The 20,826-nt window shown below is 40.6% G+C and overlaps 3 protein-coding genes across 7 annotated transcripts in view; 2 read left to right on the top strand and 1 right to left on the bottom strand.

Annotated features, from left to right (window-relative positions):
- LOC139102272 (protein amnionless) lies at nucleotides 1-4,894 on the top strand. Its single transcript, XM_070656058.1, has 6 exons — nucleotides 1-357; nucleotides 770-1,071; nucleotides 1,169-1,307; nucleotides 1,397-1,631; nucleotides 2,342-2,495; nucleotides 3,426-4,894. The coding sequence occupies exons 1-6, from the start codon at nucleotides 85-87 to the stop codon at nucleotides 3,751-3,753; spliced, it is 1,431 nt and encodes a 476-aa protein (XP_070512159.1). The 5' UTR covers nucleotides 1-84; the 3' UTR covers nucleotides 3,754-4,894.
- Creba (Cyclic-AMP response element binding protein A) overlaps nucleotides 3,963-20,826 on the bottom strand; it is a 25,256-nt gene continuing 8,392 nt past the window's right edge. Inside the window, exons 3-8 of one of the 5 annotated variants that reach the window (XR_011545674.1) lie at nucleotides 10,522-10,840; nucleotides 10,046-10,374; nucleotides 9,630-9,896; nucleotides 9,399-9,539; nucleotides 7,397-8,285; nucleotides 6,747-6,885 (exon numbers count right to left, since the gene is read on the bottom strand). Coding sequence is in view for 4 of the 5 variants with exons in the window: in XM_070656045.1 (XP_070512146.1) it covers nucleotides 7,674-8,285; nucleotides 9,399-9,539; nucleotides 9,630-9,896; nucleotides 10,046-10,374; nucleotides 10,522-10,840 (1,668 nt within the window). In the remaining variant the exon portion in view is untranslated. Of the gene's footprint in view, nucleotides 6,886-6,924; nucleotides 8,286-9,058; nucleotides 9,540-9,629; nucleotides 9,897-10,045; nucleotides 10,375-10,521; nucleotides 10,841-20,826 lie in introns of those variants that run through there. The other 4 variants (XM_070656048.1, XM_070656046.1, XM_070656045.1 and 1 more) reach the window with 4 other exon arrangements.
- Nucleotides 8,984-20,826, top strand: part of Cdase (neutral ceramidase) — a 120,769-nt gene continuing 108,926 nt past the window's right edge. The window contains exons 1-2 of the mRNA XM_070656041.1: nucleotides 8,984-9,093; nucleotides 9,190-9,232. The gene's annotated coding sequence lies outside the window, so the exon portion shown is untranslated. The remainder of the gene's footprint in view (nucleotides 9,094-9,189; nucleotides 9,233-20,826) is intronic.

A 20,826-nucleotide genomic window follows, 5' to 3' on the forward strand; every position in this document is an offset into this window, starting at 1 on the left:
AACAACTCCTTTTTCCATTAATTTCAAGTTTGAAAGTCCGCCGGTAGTACAATTTATTGGCTGTTCGGAGCGTACGCATAAAACATGCTCGTTTCATTCGCTCGTGAAATCGTGCTATGTGCCGCGTTGATATCGAAATGTTCGGCCGTTTTCGAAAAGTATTGGCTCCCGGATCTCGAGTGGCACACCGCGAATAATTGGGCAGATGGTCGCATCCCAGAGACCGACAATCGTGTGATCTTTCCTCAGCAAACTCGACACGCGGTGGGCATCACCGAAGGCGAAAATCTCAGACTGTCCGAAATTGATTTACCTAGACAGGGATTGCTGGTCCTGCCTAGGAACGGCAAACTGCAGGTAAGACAAAAATGACCTTTTCTTTTTAATCGCACTTTTTCCTTTTCCCTTTTGAGTTTAACCTTATCCCGGATGGAAAGTATTATTTATTTACAGAATGCCGTGACCGTTTCGACGACGCACTCGCAATAATTACGATATTAATGTTTTAATGATGACCTATCGTTTGCGTTCCGACTGATTGGAAAATCCAGCTTTCCAAAATATTTATCAGCGACAAACATCATAAAACGCAGAAATTTATGCAACTCGGGCGATATTACGCTTCATTTAAAATCCACCAATATCTCATCACATTCTTTTTTAAAAATACTTTAAAGAAGTTCAATTAAATAGTTTATCCTTTATTTATTATGTTACAAACACCAAATTTTATTTAAAAACTTCGCGCTTGTGTGTATGTGGATTCAAGTTGAGTAATTCGAGGACGGATGCGAAAGTTAGCACCTGGTCGAAGGAGGGTGGCATTTTCTGGGCCGATCCCGTAAATTGGAACGGTAGTTCGATAGCGGCGCCGCATCTCGAACGCGTTCCTTGCCGGCAAGATAACGTTGTTCTACCGGGAGAGAATCGCACCCTGAGCATCCTTTTGCCTGTGCGGGAGATAGAGGTGAAGTCAATACGACTGTCAAACGAGCGGTACCCGTTCACTAAGTGGGAATGGCAGAACTTCCAAGACCGTAGAGAATTCTCTAGAGGTAGATTTACCGTAAAGTAAGTTCGAGTGATATCATTCTTTTGCATTTCCGAATGCCAGTTGTAAAAAAAATGTATGTTGTAAAAGACTAATTTTTTTTTTTTTTTTTTTTAGATACAGCGATTTATATCTGGCTATGCGCGATTGCGCGAAATGCTTTTGCCAGGGTGAATTTCAGAGTGATTATCTGGAGGAGATCTGCGCCATTCAGAGGCCAAGGTGCGGATTTACGGATTGCGAATATCCTCTCACGGTCGGATAATTTTTTTTTATTTCTTTTTATTTATTTGCGAGGCTTTTTTTCATTGTTCCTAAATTAATACAGTTTATTTAACGTTTTAGGTGGAAGGTCACTGTTGTCCATACTGCGGTGGGCGCGTTTTTACATCACTGCAAATCTCCTTAGCGACAGTACAAACTATCGCTGACGAAGCATTGGAAGGATATGTGAACAAGGTTGCCTGGCATGTGAGGCGCACTTGGAAAGGCGGAGTTGAGGTTCTCGTAAAGGAAAAAGGAGACTACTCCGGGGTCACGGTACAGGAAGCGGTGGAGAATCTACGGGAAAGGTTACGAAGTTAGTTCCCACGTCTCCGATAAATTTTTAAACAGGATTATAAACTAAGAAATCGATTCGACCGTATTTTATACGGAAGTCGGGCGACCACAATTTTTTTTTTTTTTTCGATAATTTGAAAAGCAATTTTACCGTGTAAGTAAATCTCTTACGGTTTACAACCAAAGCAGGAATATGTGAAAAACGATGAAAATCCTTTCGTTTGTCCCGTCACCTCCATTGTTTGCAGTATATACCGATATCAATCGCCGCTGACGCCTACCAATATCGATATTCAATTTTTAATCCAGTTTTATAATTGGAAAACACTAGGCGTTGTCAAGCAATATCTCGCTTTTATTCGTTCATTGAAATGTAATTATTTGTTGTAAAAAGTTTTGTTTTATACCTACATACATCTCTGCGTATACGAAAACTAAACTTATATATTATACATACGTAATATCGCATTTATATTTTTTCACATTATTTTTATATAAATTTAAAAACATTATTTTAATTAACATTCAATCATGGATCAAACATAAAAAATATATTCATTGTAAATGATTAATATTTCTTGTTTTCGTCAAATTATAATTAATTTAGTTTGATCAAAGATATTTTCAGCAAACGAATAAACGTGATTTAATCCTCTGCGATTTTGATAGAAGAAGTAATAGAACTAAGTAACAAGATCCTTTTTCGCAGTGTTATTTTTTCTTAATTAGGTGCAGGAATTGAGGTGACAAGCGCGGAAACGGCGGGCGCGGCAATGAAAGATTCTTGGCTTGCTGTTACACTTGGACCACTCTTCGTGACACCCCTCGTTGTGATCGTACTTCTTATATTGACCTTCTTATACTTTGGATATTCTTTAGAGCAGTAAGTACCATCATTTAAATTTTTTTTAATATTTCGCTTATATCACAAGTCGCTATAAAAAATACTAATCGATCTAATAAGGATTCAAGCTGCCTCGCTCGTGTTACGTTAAATTTAATATTAATGCTGTTCGTCATACAGCAGTACACTTAGCTACAAATTCTTGAAAGGCTGTGCAAGACATTTTTGCATCGATTGAACGAATTGTCGCGCCGTGCTCGGCGTTCTAAATTCGCCAGTGGTAAACTGGCAAGTTATGCCGACCTCCAGAGAAATGCTGAAGCTTTCTCGACAAGCGGGCGATAGGTTTTTAAAAGACCGAGGCGCTTGATGCTTGTCAAAAAGGGAAATATCGAATGGTTGCCTGCGGACCGACTCATTCGCATTGCTGCCGCTGCGCCAATATTGTTATTAAAATCAGCGAAATTGGAAAAGAAAACTTTTCTGGTCTTCGATGACCTGTTACGTTCGTGCGCGGCGTACGGTCGACATTTATGTAAACAGTACTCGATACATGGTCACGGAAGTAATAATAACGGCGTTAAATAGAAACGTGACAAGAAAATGAATAAGGAAAATAGCGCTTTGCGTAAAACTGAGAACGCTGTTCGTTGATTATTGGTGCAATAATACATTAAAACATTCGGAAAATTCCTGTCAAAGTCCGGCTCGATCAAAACCTCGAATAAGCTCGAGGCTGACATCATTTAAACTTTCACCATTTAAGATTCTCGAAATGTGATATATAGCATTATAATTAACGATTCGATTCCGTGTTTTCACTTTATTTTTCACTGCTTTCTTTCTATTCTATTATTTTAAAATACCAAAGATAAATTCGTCTTGCTTATCTCATTGACGCGCAGCAAGTATTTGCGCGGTGTATTGAATGTGTATCGATTTCCTCGAGGCGGAATGTAATTTTTGCAGCGTTCTCTCGGGATGTATGGAAGCTGTCTCATCCATCCGAGATGGAATTCGGACAGACAAGCAGAAGCATGGTTTCGCCCGTTTCGAGAACGTTCCCGAGGGCAACGTTCAGATTGCTGAGGTTTCTGGAACGAATGGACCAGGGGCTGACGACGTGGGAGTGGAGAAGGACGCAGGTGGAAGATTCGAAAATCCACTGTACAGATCGAAGAGGGACAGAGCGGAAAAACGGAAGATCCTCGATATAGACGCGCCCCTCAGCCTCGCTACGCTAAAGAGCAAGGTAGAAGATCAGCTAGAAAATGAGCAAATGGATACCGAGGAATAAAAGCAAGAAGAATAAAAGTCTACTCTGTCATTACTTAATTCATTATTCAATTTGCGTTATATCACATAATTTGAATTTGCGACTGTAACTTCTTGAATCTTCCGCATCTATTACTCGAACGAGTAAAGAGAAAATCTGTTTTCAAGCGAGAAACAATTTCGAGCTCGTAGGATGTAATGTGAGGATGCAAATCGCACGAAGCGCATGAAGCTGGTTCACAAGTATTTATTTCTTATTGTCAGACAACATCCAGTCGAAGACACGTTACATGCACACGTAAATTCGACGTGCGTCGAATAGAATATATATTTATATTTTATGCTATTTTTTTGTTAATATATATATATTTTTTATATATATAAATATATATATATATAAATATTTTATACGAACTCTCTTTCTTTCTCTCTTTATTTTTCTTTCTGGATAAATATATGCGTCAAAAGCATCATGTAAAGATACATAATACTCGCATCGCATAGAGAATCAAATTATACATTGTAACAACGAGAATGGTAATAGCGATAAATTTGCATAACAGATAACTATATGACTTTCTTCAATCGAACGTCTAATTTCTCACAAGGTAATTATTCATATATGTAACATATATATAATGTTAATATACGCATGTGTCTGTATATGTAATCAACGATAAAGCTTTATTCTCATAGAATATATTAAACTCTTCGCTTTCGATAAAACTCGTTGCCGCTTTGTACAAACATGTAATTAATTTATTATCACGCACGCATACGTGTATGATAAATAAAATATTTGTGTGTGTGTATGTGTGTGGGTGTGTGATCGCGTCATGTATAAAAAGATAAAAGTTCTTAATAAACCAATGGCTTTTATCAAGCCCACGGAATACATTAAAAGCACTTTTATATTCATATCCACGTTAATCATATTCACATTTATGTCGTTGCCATTTGTTTATTGACTTCTTCATTAATTTTTTTTTCCAACTAAAATTAAGAAATCGTAACACAACGATAGCAGCGATACGTTCCACAGACATTCGTGCGACGTGTGTGACCATTTAATACCCGACTACCTTCTGGACACGCGATACGACATTAAACTATTCATTTGGCAATTATATGAAAGAGAAAAGAAAAGGGAGGGAGAAAAAGAAGGAAGAGTCTTTTTATCTTGCTCACGTTGGTCCCTTTCCACGATTTTCCTGCGATAAATGATCGAAAGGTCTGTCTGTCATTACGGTGCGACATTTCTTGCGCGAATACGCGTTACTAATTACGAAAAACTATTAAAACTCACAATATACATAATTCTTTAAAGCGCGATATATTAAATGATATTTATCTGCATAATGAAGCCACTCGATGCTCGAATAGCTCCACTTGCTCGCAAACGCGACAGTTTTTAAACGCATCTTGTGGACGAGTAAAATGTACTCTACTCACAGACTTATACTTTAAAAACAATTCTACGGTGCATCTCGAATGAATTTAAATTAAATAATTGTAATCGATCATCTTAGAGCTTTACTTCAACTTGCGTCTAAACGTTAGCTACGACGTTTTAAAAATCAGCAACGCCGTCACTTTGACGCGGTTGTCTCATTTAAGTCGATGCGTAATAATTTTATCGTATGTAAGCTGAATATCTTCTTGCAAGTCCAATCAATTTGCCGATTTCATTAAACTTACTTTCACACTTTGTTATATTAGAGTAATCGTACTTTAACTTTTCTCACCTACAAAATGTATCGTGTTTCGTATTACAAACGAATCCGTAGACAAAATTGAATCAAAGTAAACTATACGCCGATACATACATTATTATGAACTTCCTAGAATACTTTTAAGGGAAGAGAAGGGTTCGAGGGAACATATTTGTGGAATAATCAAAAGGCCGTTTGCTTGGGCGTCTTTTTGAAATTCCTCGTTGCATCGGTATTTGGCTGTAGCCGGCAATTCTTTTCCGCGATAAATATCGCGGATGGAACATATGCATTCCGTATTTCTAAAGTATATCTTCGTCTTATAGAAATTAAAAAGAAAAAAAAGTTCACGCTAAATTAATAATAACGGGAAATAAATTAGCTACAAGTACGCTGGAAAGAAGATATGTCGTTTGCTGCGCCGACGGCAGCTAGCGAACGTGACTTTAGAGTCGTGTGCGTAGAGTTTCACATGTTCCGCATGTATGTACCGCGTCGGCCGAATTACCGAAGATTAATTTCCTCCCGTTCTCTCAGCCCTTGTCTCTGCCGCCTAGGGTTACGTACGCTAGCCGCTGTCGCCGCAGAAAACGCTATATCTAACTTTCGGTGTACATATGTCTTCCAATTCGCAGTGTTGGAAGAGATATAGAAATAAACTTGTAAAGGCACTTCTGGCGAAAATATATCGATTTAGCAAAGAATGTAACGGTGTACATGGTATACTAAAATATTCCATTATTAAAAGAACTGAAGGAGTTTGTAGCACCCGGCATGTCTTTAGTAAACTTTCAATCGTATTTACGCTACGAGATACTTTGTCATATTTTATATACGAGGAAGACATTCTAGGAATGTAAAGAAATTGCACTAATCCCTAAAAATATATCTTTTTAAAAATCTGATCGGTGGACAGCAATAGAAACATGCCGTTTGTATCGTTTCGTAACGATTGTAAGAAGTACGGTATTTTTCTATGGAAGAGAGATTTCACAACAATAGACAAATTCGTTGACATTCATAAAAGAGTTAAAAATCTAAAATCTCGTTCAAGATTTTACAATTTCTAACCTACGTAACAATATTAAATTGTTTATTTATATTTATTGACATTAACACGAATATTCGTTGCAACATTCGTCGAATAATAAATTTATTCTTTTAGAAGAACAATTATCTTCTAAGATCTTTTTAAAAATAAAAACTTGCGATAATATCAAGTAAACTTGTACTAGTCTAAATGTGAACGAATAAATCTAAGATTGTTGTAGCTGCAGCAGAGCTTGTAGGCGTTGCAACTCCCGCATTAACTCACGATTTCTGTCTTCTAGAGAATTCAGTCTATCTTTGTACGAAGAATTTTCGTTTGTTAACATAGTGACTCGCCTTTCTAAGCCGTCCATGTATTCCTTTTTCTTTCTTCGTGATTCCTGCGCCGATATCTGCAAAAATATCATATGAAATTAGTATTTCTTTATTTCACATCAATTATATTCATTCCTTAGATTTAGATTAACTACGTAAAGTAATACATATAGTTAATTTAATCGTCATTAATTCGTAACAAACACATTAAAGTAAATATTCGATATGTATTCAATATAATATTCGGTGTAGTCTTTTTTACGTGTTAATCGGCGTAGAAATATCGAGAGGGATGAATAAATAAAATTTGCGGGTGGCTGTGTGAAAATTATTCGAGCGCTCTTAATGAGTAGGGAGAGGAGGGAGGGGTAGGGTGTACTACATCCGAGGGAGTGCGTAATACGTGCCGGCTACGCCGTGAGCTGTTTAATTAATCACCTTGGCGATCGACTGTGGAGATTCAAGTACGCGGTACGCAAAACCGAAGCTCCCGTGATCACCGAAAATCCGTCGTATCTACTACAGAGAACGATCCGTCACGACGCATTCACTTTCGTGATCGATCATCTGTGTACGAACAATACTTACATATGAACGCTTTTCGCTTTCCTGAGGATAATACACTTTATTTCTAATACACTTTATACATCGTTTGTATTTCTTTAAGCTGTGCTACACGAACGACAAATAATTAAGTAAAGACGATTTCTGTCTCGCGGAATTAACCTCAATTACGACTGAACTCGCGGTTTGTTTTGTCTTAGAATTAGAAAGAGATAAAAAATGAGTTGAGCTGAAATCGAAGATTATTCGCATTGGTCGAAATTTAATTTAGGCGCGTTCCTAATAGGCGGGTCGTCAGCCATTATGTTTCAGTACTGCCATCACCATTTTCTCTGAACGTAATACATCGCGGAGGTGTCGCGGCCGGCAAAAACACAGTTGGTAGTGTTATAACATAATGGCCGATTGTCGTTGATCGTTGTTTAACTTGAAACTTTGCCGAAACAGAACACAATCGACGAATATCGCAACGCATCCGCTGGATACAAGCTCGTAATGTATGAATATTTGTAATATTGCGTATGATAATTGATATACATAGTTTATTTTGAGGCGTAAAATGCGTAGCGCTCGAGAAAGGCACGGAGAAGTAAGCGTACGGACGGTGTACGTTGGGGCAGCGTACAAGCGGAGTACGAGCGGAATACGTGCGGAATGCGTGCGGAATACGTGCGGCGTACGTACATTGTAAGGCAGATAACGCGTTTGCTGCGGGGGTGGCGATTAGCATACGTGACTCCTTACTTTTCGATCTCTCTTCCGTCGACTGCCGAGGATGGGGGGAGGGGGACGAGTTTCTCAGTTCTCGGCGGCCAGCGTTCCACAGCACGTCTACGCGCGCGTTTCGTGTAAGTCTCGACGCACACCACGCCATCACGTACACTAGCCACCGTCGCCGCAGCAAATGCCATATCTGTTTTTCAGTGTATGTACATACATGAGCTCGCCTCGCGACTCGTATGCTATCATTGCTTAAAATATTAAGATTCGGCTGCCGGCAGTCAAGTACGTTGAAAACTTTTCAAAAGTAATTATATGTATTCTCTTTTTGCGCAGAAAATTCGTGCGACCGACCAAGCATCCGAAAGAGACGAGCGAGCGGCGTAAGTGACTCCCGCACTATCGATTCATCGAGACTTTGCCGGCAGTAGAAGACATCGCGCTACACGGAAAAATAATTTCGTTTGATGGACAAGGATGACCGATCCAACAATCTTTGGACGAAAATCGTCTACAAATATGTAATAATTTAGAATACATTTTTTAACATATTAATTTTCATTTCTCGTGTTTTATCTTTAAATTTATATTACTTATATTTTGATAATTTGATTTTATATGTATAATAAAGATACTTTTTCACGCAGAATATTTTATCCATATAAATTTTTTTTTGTCTGTTTAGGTGAACATTTAGAGAAGCTAACGAATCGCTGGTAGTAAATATACGAACCGTATCCGGTTCGTTAGTCGTATCTTTTTTTTCCGCGAGTTTTGTTAAGTAGTAATCGGACGGACAATATTCATCATGCGATGTTTTTTAACGAAAATGTCATTAATTCAGTGTCGCGTGAGATATCTTAATTTATAATTAGTTGTCGAGATTTTAATTATTTGGGCGCGGTTTGCGAGTGTCTTGGAAGAAGGAAGACCCTACCCAACATTCTGAGTGGAGGAAAAGGCCCAGGAAGGGCATCCTGCTTCAGCGGAGCAATCTCGGAGTAAGTAATCATTTTAATTACGCATTAAAATTTTTTTTAAACGGTAAACTTTTTGTTGATTGCCTCTACAATTAAATTTTCTATTTTTTGTTACAGTATTATTGAAGCTGATATAACTCCGCTGCTGCGCATCGAACCGGTGAGTCAGAAATAATTTTTGGCAATGTTAACATTATGGGGCAATTATAATATATAATTATATCATGTGAAAAAAAAAAGAAATTAATAATAATATTAAAGAAAGAAGCTTCGCGTAAATAACGACCAATTCTATAAATTGCTACGTTAATTACCATCGTGCGTACCTTGTTTTTTATTTTTCTTCGTATTTTCTTCAAAGATTTCTCCTCTTGTTTCGTCAGAGGAAGTTTCGTAGGCACAGAAAACCCCTCGGCTATTAAGGTTCTCTTTTCCTCTTCCGTCAACGTTAGCACAGTAGATCCTTTCTGTAATGACATTTATTAACCGCATGTAGGAGCGCGATAAAGTGATAACTCTGAAATCATTAGCGTCAAATTCTTCAAGCTGTGCCTTACCGGCTGACAGGAAATCAGAGGTGTATGAATGGGTTGTCTGACAGTGTGAGTGCCGTTGGTGACGTAAAGCCTCGGCCCTAGTAAGCCTCTGAGATTCTGCGTGCAGGTCTGGGAATTCCGTCGTTCCGGCGAACAGGAAGCGGAAGCTGTACCCTCGCTGTCGGAGTTTATGCTACTAGGCGGTGTAGGCGGTAATCCCTGTCTCGACGCGTGCAAGGCTGCTTCTTTTTCCTCGCAGACACGGCTGTACTCTTCCATTTTTATCTTCTGAAAGTTTTCGAGTTAAATAAATCATTGAAATCTCTTGTTTTAAGATAATATTCTTGTAGAGGTACTTTTCAAAGTTTCTTCAAAGACGAATAATGTTGATTATTTTATCGGTCAAGAATGTTAGGCATAATATTGATTTAAGATACCTGATAGTATTCTTCGTCGTCCTCTTCGCTGTCACTCGCATGCGAGATATGGATTTTGGGAAGATGAAGACTCTGTGGCGAAACCATTGTTATCGAGCTCGTATCGTCCACCATATCGCAATTTGGTTGACAAGGCGCGCAGGGACTTGCCGGCGCGCTAATAGGTTCGTCCTTGATTTCAGTATACTTGTTATCTTCAGGTACTAGATTGTTTCTCTTGAGAATTACGCTCGAGGTAGATGATGACGTCAAGGATGACGACGACGACGATTCGACGCGGTTCGAAGTAGTGCTTATCGAAATAGCCGGAAAACATTCCTCTTCCATATCTGAAATAATATTTCGGCGATAATTTCTTTGTCCCTGAAAGTCTCTCGGGAATTAGTATTATGGGAAAAGATAACGATTCGTGAAGTGTAAAGTTATCTGCTGTTAGCCTTTCCTCGAAAGTTTGCCGAACGGTATTGTTTTCTTACCATCGATTCTGTCGCGGATGTCGAGAGACTTGTGATCCAGGTTAGCGAAATCAATCGAGGAACTGGTGATCGCTGTGGAAGTGCCAACTGCACCGGAGCCTGAATTCGGCGTGAAGGGATTATCTCCTGGTGTTGCGGGGCTCGGAGGAGGACTGGGTGCCAGCAGGCTATAGCTATGCTCAGACTTTATCGGTCGCGGTCCACCAAGAGCTGCATCTGTCATTAGGCGGTCTCTTCCGAGTATCACCTTGTTTTTCAGACACAATGCGTTGCCCCATTCCTCTTCTTTGATGCTCATTAAAATATCCTGATTGAGAAACTGCAAAGCGACGAAGTATTTGTTGAATAAAAAAAAAACTTTATTAATTAGGCTCCTACGTTAAATTTTAAATTACATCTAGATAAATTAATTTACCGTCACGATTTTGTTTCACATTTTAAATTAAATATTATTTTCTTAAACAATTTATTTATGCAGAATATTTGGAATAGATAATTAAAATTTGGAAGTATTTTACTCGTTTTAAAAATAACACAAGATATAGATACGAAGAAGTGTATGTATATTCATTTGACGTTAACATTATTATCTTATTACTGTTATCGGGAATTATTTGCGTCTCCAAAAGTTCTACGATGGTCGATCGGCGGCTCGAGTAATGTACAAGGAATACGAGACGAATTCGAGTTTTACGTAAAATTTCATTCTAAATGTAACGTGACGCGAATCAATCAATTCATCGGGAATTATTTGCGTCTCCAAAAGTCCTACGATGGTCGATCGGCGGCTCGAGTAATGTACAAGGAATACGAAACAAATTCGAATTTTACGTAAAATTTCATTCTAAATGTAACGTGACGCGAATCAATAGAGAGGCGACATCCGCGGTTGTCAATGGTTGCCGCCCGTCTCGCGGCAAGGTGTCAAGGACCTCGTGTGCTTCTAAAATTATACGCGAGCGTTCCGCGAGCGGTCACACGTAAGTGAAGGAGAAGGGCGCTTAAGTCGAGTGGTCAAGTTGAAGGTCGGCCGTTACCCGAGTCCGCGAGTTGGCTGGTAGCAACGACTGCGTCTGCCGATCTTCGGCCGGGCCGACCCAGCAATGCGGAACCCGGTCCCAAGGTCAAGATAGACCTTTTCGTATTACGCTAACGACGCCGTAGCTACCAGCTATTCAGCTTTGCGCTTCGCTGCCACCTCGCGTAGTTGGCATGTACGCACGGTTCTCTTCCGACCGCGGACTTCCCCGTTATGCACGGTTTGCTCTGTATAAGCAAATCCGGCAGTGGAATAATGTTCGAGCGATTAGACCGACGCTTTGTCCGACGTCGCGTGTTGTTAAGAGCTCAACAAAATTTTTCTCGTGCCAGAAGCGTGAGATGTGTTCCAAAGCGACCTCCGATACTACATTCCGCGACGCCACTTATTAACATTTTTTTTCTTTTTTAATTAATTCCGAAATAATTATTTCACGCCGACTAGATATTTTACGCTACTGTTATTTTCAAGTCGTTTTCATTCAGGTTTTTAAGTGTCTACCTTCGTCTCAGTATTTTTTTTATTCCTTGTCTTCGTTATTCACTTCGTGGTCCCCCTAATTTAGACGGGAATGCAGCAATTTCCCGCAAGTGGGTAATTAGTTACAATAGAACCATTAGTAACCAACAACCCGGAACTTAAACCTCGCGAGTCGTCTTTGCTTTCTTCTGTTGCTCTCTTATTTCCATTACATAAATTTTTCTCGCGAAGGTTTGTCATTACCGACCAGCATCCTTAGTATTATAATTCTTCACGTGCTGGTAGCAATTAAAAAAAGAAAAAAAAAGAAATCCGGGAAATTTACCGTGTTCAGTCCACACAAAAAAAAAAGAACCGTTTTGTTCGAGAAAAATGAAATCGTTTTTGCGTGCCAATTAAAGCCGCGTCTTATTATTGATCCGCGAAATAAAAATCTACCGGCTGCAGCAACGCGGAAGTCGTTTTCGCAAGGTCACGGCGCCGCTCTTCCTTTTCCTGTTCTCGCCGCTCCTTTTCGTCCTTTTGCCCTACGTCGTCGTTTTCCGTTATGCTCTGGTCGCGCGGCCGACACTTATCTCCCATCCTTCCACGTCTCACTTCCGGCGGAAGCACGTCCGTAACGGGCGATCCTTCTCGTTCTTTTAGGCGATACGCCGGAGGATACACGTGCGTCCTTTTTTCACGATCGCCCATTCGCGACTTTAAATACACGGGTGCTATCATATTCACGCATTTATTAACTGCGTTTAAACTCTTCACGCGCGTTTTTCGCGAACTAGAGAAATGTGTATACGTACAATTTACAGATTCGTTCGTGCGAATCGTCGTATAAAAATTTTCTTAGCATAATAATAACTCGAGAGATATGATTTTTCCGCGCCGATGCAACATCCAGCAATTTTCTTCGGATAGCGAAAAGCTGTATGACCTTTTCAACATTTATACTATTTTTATCGTGCAATTCTATTTCCGAGTGGATAGATTTATGGGCGATGCTCCTTCGCCGTCGGATGCGCTTTATTAATCGTAAATCCGTTAATTTCCTCCGAGACAGCACTTGATCCTCGACCCTCAAATAATCAACTTTAATAATAAATATAAACTAAACTTATCTAACGTTACTCCCAGATAGAACGTATTAAAAAATTCAATATCTACAGCTTATACATATATAGGATTCCATTTAATCTAATCTTTTGTAAATAAAGTTATCCGACTTAACGTTGAGTTTGTTAAAATAAATTACACACATACTATCAGGGAAGTAATGATGTAATAATCACCTTATTAATAAATCAACCGCGACCACGTAATTAATTAGGTTTGTCAAATCGTTCTTTATTATTATTGGCTTATCCTCCCAGTAGTAGGTATTTCCGCCGGAGAAGAGGCCGGAGGGCCGGCGTCTCTGTGTTCCTCCCGGGCAGGAATTCCGATTGAATTTCTCCGTCGCGAAATTGCAACGTAGCGATTGATATTAACTAACTGCGGCGCAACACGGGAAGTGGATCTAGCGCGCGGGGGGACTCGGCAATTTTCGCGGCGAGTTATTTCGCTACCGCGGCATTATCGTTTCGTCCTTCCAGCTGTTTCACGAGAAATCGCGGGTGCCCGTGCAATCGCCGCGATTGCTCATTTTCACAAGAACGATTATTATTGCACGCCTCGCTGTTACTACAGGCGTTATTAATACCGCGGCTAACTAATTGAGGGAAGATAAGGGACGACCGCGTACGTCTTGATCGTACTGTCCTGCGGCTTTTGTTTTTTAATTAGAATCGTATCAATGCTCTTGCTGCAAATAAAAGAAATAAAATAATCTTTTTTTTTCTCTCCTGTAAATTCAACTAAAAATTAATTTGTCTCTCTATCGCGTGGACCGTCAATTTTTCTACGAGCCCGTACCTATGTCGCGATCAGATGGGATTTAGCGGCGCGTTCGCGAGGTTATGCCGGTTATTAACAGAACTGACCTTTCCACTTGTCGGTTCGACGTTAAACTCCGGTGCACGGGTCGAAAAGCAATTGTGCGCCGGTGCATTGAAGACGCATACAGACGGAGACGCACTCGTGGGTAATGCACCGAAGAGAATTGCAGTGGCATGTTCGAGCGGCGTTTCAAAAGCTGCGATATATATGAATGAGAAACGGGGACCGCATTGTGTACGTAATGCGAGGCAAAATTTCGTGCCAGCGCTTAAACATGCGTGACTCGTAATCGCCATTCGCACGCGTGGAGTCGTGAATAGCGAGACGTGAGTGTCGCGTTTAATTATTTTTTTTTTTATTCTTTTTTTTTATTATCTAGAACGAGGATTTTTGTACGCGAATATTACTGCCATGGATTTTACATGGAAGTGTAACGAAACCGCCAAGATAATAAAGCGATAAATTCTCGCGATCGGCGCCGAGAGCTGCGGAAAGGAACGACGGTGTTCAGCACGATTTCGCTCGACATCTGTGCACGTCCCGGTCACGTTATCGTCGCCGAATAGCAGCGCGAATTGCCAATAAAAAAAAAATCCGATAACGGTTTAACGATAAATTAACTCCTCGACGAAAACGCGGTCGTAAAAAGACGCGATTCAGGTTTTTGTTACGTCCGCGCCGGCATCCATATGTTGCACCTGATCCGTTTCGCGCTGGGCCACTTACGCGCTGAGAGAAAAATTTATTTTTGGCTTTGGCTATATAATTTTACGATATTTCGAACCGCAATCGAATCATTTATATTTGTCGTTAGAAATATTATAAAATTCTAACTGCATGTTTCTTTCGGTGCACCGGCGTTGAGTTTCGCGGTGTAAAAATTTGCGCTGTCGGTGCGAAAACGCCAGCGGGAAGGTCAACGCCACGTACCGAATATCTAATTACGCTAATGCGATAGTAACCGAAACCTGAAATATCAATACGACTGCCGGCGGGAACACAAATATTTTCGCAACGTTACTATCGCCGCGAAAGGTACTATCCGTTATGTAGTGATTGAAGCGACGTTACTTCTTCTCGTGGTGATGAATTACCGGCGATATTAAAATTGTTCGCGAAGATTTGCGGCTATTAGCGTCTCTAACATATATGTACTAAACACTCGATTAAATTGATTCGGTATGCAAATTCGTTATTAGAATGTATTGGTGTTAATCATTCCGTCTCAATGCAGGAGAAAATACTTGAAATGCTAATCAATCGAGAAAATATTTTACGACTTGATTCGCGCAAATATGAAGGTTTTCTTTTTATGAAAATACGATAAAACTTTTGTAATGTTTCTAAGAAAACGTTTTTTTTTTTTTTTTTTTTTTTTTTATTGAAACAAGTTGTCGTTGGCTTGTGTTGTATTTTATTTGGATAATCACGTATAATGTACGGTATTTCGTTTAATAATTTCTCATATACATAATTAATTTTATTAGGTTATTACGCGATGTAGATCTTGGTACACGTATTTGTGAATATTTTATCAGTGCGCGAATAAATTTCGCGTCCGTCTCGAGAATGTATTAGATCGGCCGAAGTAATCGCTATTTCTAACCGCGAGGACGGACTTCTCTATTGTAAAGGAATAGGTCAATCGTTCAGGATTTTGCCGGCAGGGGAGAGTATTTGAGCGGCGTCTGCCGGCCTCGCCGAAGTCACGAAAAAAGGTGAACGTCCTCGAGTTCCATCCCGTCACTTGGTCTATTCCCCACCATGGTCGATGGCGAGCGACGACGCCGGCGACGACAAGTCTCTCTTTCTCTTTTTCTCTCTCTTGCGATGTACCGCCTTTACAACTCGTTTCAAAACCAGATCCCTTCGCGACAGGTAGCCGAGAAGTCGAGAAATTCTAGAAAGCTTCGGCTTCGATCGAGAAACGCCGATAGAATCGAATGATGCGTCTCCGAGCTATTGCTTTTGAAAAATTCCGTGGATCGTTACGGAGGTAATTCGCGTCCGGCGAATTATCACTGCATCGAACCCGTCGAGCAGGATTTCTTTCGCAAAAAAAAAAAAAAAATCGTCAAATGGCATTTTGCAAGAGCAAACGTGAATAATTAGCTGGTACGTGGGTTAAATTTCAAGTTCGGTTTCAGTTCACTTTTAATTTTTACGTTTTAGTAAACTGCACTGCAACTGGCAGTCTCGCAATTAAGTATAAAAATACTTTTTGCGTAGATATAATTGTAGCGATTAAAATTTAATCCTGCCGCTTCAACGATTGGTAAATTGCGCAAGTATATCTGGATGAATCGCGAGCGTGTAATCGATGAATGGGCCGAATACCTTCGTGAGGGAGAATGGTGCTCAGCAAGGCGTATTTACGGTTCTCTTTCCCAGGATTACGAGCGTGTTCTCACGTACGACTTGGAATTATTTACGCGTCAGTCTTGCTCGTTTTCAAAAGAGACGGGACAACAATTTAGCCGGCGGAATGTCCTGCATCTGTTCAAAATCAACAGGTAGTCCTACGCGGTCGATTATTCGCGGATTAAACAGTGTTACCTAAAATAGAATATACTCTTCCAATTATAAATAAAATAAGAAAAACAAAGAAAAGAAAAATTGACTTAAATACTTATTTTTGCCGATACCAAGGTTTTACAAACTGAATAAATATTCGAGATAAAGCAAGAGTCAATTACGAGACGATATACATGTATAAGTAGTAAGTTTCGGAAATTGCGTGGCAACAAACGCGGTTAACGTAATTGCGCTAAATACATACGTAATACAATTACGTCTGACGTTCGATAAATTTATTACTTCGCAACGCCGCGTCCAGAAATAGAACAATCAATGACGATAATTTTAATCGCATGCAGAGGGCCATTCTCCGGGCATACCTACAGCCTCGAGATATATCGTTCTATCGATTGGTATTCAAATCCGAGTGGTCAATAAAGGTGGCGAATGGCTATTGGATGATACAGCACTCGCGATAGAGTAAAAAGACCTAATCACGGAGCCAATTTCAATTACTGCCGCTGCCGGCCGTTACGGAAATACACGGGAAAACCAGGAAAGAGTAACTTAATTAAGAAGTTTAAAATTGGTACGATTAAACGCCTCAAAATCTTAGGTTGGAACTTCAGGTTAGACCTTTAGAACAGAAGGACTTAGAAACGGCGCTCTATACTCGAGGAGTTTAAGATACTTGCAAGTTGTTTCCCAAGTTTTAATCCGCCAAACATTTGAAGCAACCGTTGAATATAGACATTTTCAATTTAATTTCGAATACATATTCAAACTTTCCAGCCGTGTGTGGTACGGTGATTAGCGGTATATTTAAAACACAATTGCGTATAATTAAAATCATTCGTGTAATTACGTGCACGTCTAAGTTAAAGTGGAAGACTCTTTTATGCAACTAATTAATAAACTTTATCGATAATTGGCAATTATACGCAGTATTCAGATCAATGGTTCATTATACAGTATTATATGTCAAGGATTGTAAATTGATAGATTTTCATTTGTCAGGTATTTTTATTAATCAGTTCGTTGGTAAAAATTGCAAAATATTGTTAACTTGCCGTTGAGATTATTTCACGCGGTGCACGTTTCGCAAATAAGATAGGAAATTCCGCGAATACGTGCTTCATTTAAGAACGTCGAAGAATTTGATTATGTTATTTATTTACGCGGCGTGCACAAGACACATTTTGCGAAGCAAAGCACGAGCAAAGTTCTCCGGCGCGTCAACTCGTGCTTGGTGTTCAGGCTCACGTTTTGGCCGCTCGTGACACGCATCCACGTGCGGCGCGCATAGAAAAGCATAGTTAAAGAATTGGTGCCGCAAATATACGACGTTATCAATTAGGTCAAACGCACACAGAGCTAGACGAGAAATCAGTTCGTAAGTGGTTTTGAAAAGGGCGACGCGGTGGAAGACGGAAAAGTCGGAGAGGCGGCGCGCGATGGCGGGCGCAGCTGATAAGAGCTTATCAGCGTGCGCGTAACTATTCAACACGAGTGATTCGCCGGGCCACTGTTTCGTTTTATCGTTGTCGTTATACCTGCGGGCAAATCGCTTGCGTCTGCACGTCCGATAAATGCGCGTTGCTTAAAAAAAATATTAAAAAAAAAAGAAAAAGAAAGAAAAGAAAAGAAAAAGAAAAAAAAGCTGCAACTGGCCACTTGCATCACCGGTTATGCGAGTGGCTTATCCGAGATGAGCGCCGGATTTGGAGTAAGACGGGTTTGGGTTCGCCACTAAGATCCGCTATCTCTAATGGGTATTTTACGTGAGTTTAATAGAGAGTCGAACCGAAGATGAAATAAAAAAAGTTAGCTTGTTACTTTCAATAAGAACACAATGAGTAAAAAACGACACCGAGGTTTCCTCATCTTTTGAATGTCTTTATTTTAAAAGGTTTTAAAACTTTTAAAAAATTTTCTATCGTAAACTTTTTATATATTTTCTACAATTGCTTATCAAAATTCCGTTTATGACGCCCTCAAGGGCGTCTACGCCGATAATCCGTATCGCGTATAATATGAAACGAGTTTAATACAGCTGCGAGCTCGCCTAAGGGGCGGCGAGCAGCAGCGGACTGTTACCGTCTTAAATAACGCGCAGCGATGACATCGGTGAGACCTACATAGATGAAATCAAGATTCATCGTGCGCCGGAATACAATTGCACTCGAGAGGAACGCGTACATTTTTGCGGTGAAAGAACGCCAGCGGTCCGGAAATAATTCCTAGATCATCCATCTTCAGGGCGCGATTAACGACGGCAACGATCGAGAAAAAAAAAATGCAAGACCTCAAAACGGAAAAAACGTGCTCGAAGAACGCAACGCCTTTCGCCGCCTCGCTTCTCTTTCGTTGATAACGATATTAACTCACGAAATCTCTCGGTACACCTCTTATCTCGGTACAACTGCATTCGAAAAGCGCGAGTATCTACGGATCCCACGAGAAGAAAAGCACGACATGCGGAATGAGCCTCTAATCGCCCGAGTGTCTGTAATCGCGCCGGTTTTATCTCTTTCCTCTGATAGAAGTAGTAGGCCCGCTGATAACAGTAGGAAGCTAAATGGATTTCTGAAGTCTCTCGGTATTAAATTTTCAAGACAAACTACCGGGAGAAAGAGCACAATCTATTCTGTGACGCAATCCCAGTCGGCAAACTGTCGGCCGGAGGAATGCCGGACGCGATACTTACGCCCTGTTGGTTCGACGTCATCGCTATTTTCTGCATCGGTATTCGATGCTCCCGTTAACAAAAATATGCGAGATATTCGTTTCTAAAATTTAATTTTATTTGAATGTTACATTTAATGAAAAAAAGCTTTCCGATGTTTCACACACGAATAAAAAGGACCTGTAAACCGAAGAATTCATAGATAACATTGCACGCGAGTAGAAAGAGAGAGAGAGAGAACAATTTCTCGCGCGTGCGAGTGTGCGCGAAAGAAAAGTTTACGGTTACGCATGTACAAAGGTGGAATCCCGCGTCTAACGGTGTTACGCGAACAGACGATAAGAACGCTAGAAACGGCAGGAATGCAACAATTGCATCCCGCGCGGGTCGGTCAGTTTTTACTCCGCGCTTGCAGCACACGTTCGAGAAACTCGAAATTATATTGCGCTACAACTCGATCGGTCGTAAATTAATATTATATCTCTAATAGACGACATAAATCTTCTTCCTCATATTACGTCCATAAAAGTAGTTAGAAAGAACAGGCGAAAAAGTATCCTCGTCAGTTTGAAACGAGACGTTTATGACCCTAAAGAATCAAAGATCGTCAATCCAGTAGCTCCTCCGGCTAACTATTTCCGAGATCGACGCGATAGGAGCAGGCACGAGGAAGTCTCTCGGGACTTTCTTGCCCCGGTAGCCAATCGAACGCCGGCCACCGCTGTCGGATTTGATATAGATGTCGAAAGGTCACGCTACGGTGATTTTCGTCGCGAATTCTTCCGATCCTTGCCTTCCTCCGCTCGCCGGCGCGGTCGGGCCGCGGCGCGCGGCGTAACGAAGAAGCGAACGAGGAAGCGAAGCGTGCAAACGAACGGGAAGCCGGGAAAAACAATAATTATTTTACGTGCCACGGTCGTTCGGAATTGTGCTGCGCACGGCGATAAGGAAATGTGCCGCTAGAAAATGAGCGATCGCCTGTAATTCGCGGTTCTTTTTTTTTCTTTTTTTCCTTTTTTTTTTCTCTCTTTCCCTTTTCTTTGAGAACGCTCGGCGCGACGATGTCGCGAACCGAGGAGCTCAGGAGTTCCGCTCACCTGGGCGGAAAGCTTCGCCGAGGGGAGTTCTGCTTCGAGTTTGTTGTCCGAGATAGAAAGTCCGAAGATCGGCGCGACGTTCAAGACCGTGCTTGGGTTAACGACGTGCCGTCGTTTGCGAGAAGAAACACGCGTGGAGACGTATCGCGCGCCACCGAGCTGCCGGGTCATAAAACGCGCGCGATTCATCAGTGTCGCATGTATTATTTCCGCAGGTAGGTAGGATCTTCGAGCGTCAGGTTTCTTTGGCGAAAAGAAAAAACCAAAAGAAATGATCCTACCCAAGAACCTATTAAATATGAAGAAAAAAAAAGAAAAAGAAATTAATCTTTGTTGGGAATTTCGTTCGGCAAAAACGAGAAAGAAAATAGTTTGAATTATGTATTCGTGTATAAAAGTAGCGCAGTCCAAGCGTTGCAAACGTTTCGACGTAGTCTCTAGAGGGGTCATTCATTTTTATATAATATTTGCCAGGTGGAGGGACAAGTGTCGCAATATCGTCTCATTAGCATTGTGTATTCAACCTCCCACTCTTTGCGCCTGTATTTCCGGTATTG

The sequence above is a fragment of the Cardiocondyla obscurior genome, linkage group LG04, assembly GCF_019399895.1.
Source record: "Cardiocondyla obscurior isolate alpha-2009 linkage group LG04, Cobs3.1, whole genome shotgun sequence".
In the NCBI taxonomy this organism is placed as follows: Eukaryota; Metazoa; Arthropoda; class Insecta; order Hymenoptera; family Formicidae; genus Cardiocondyla; species Cardiocondyla obscurior.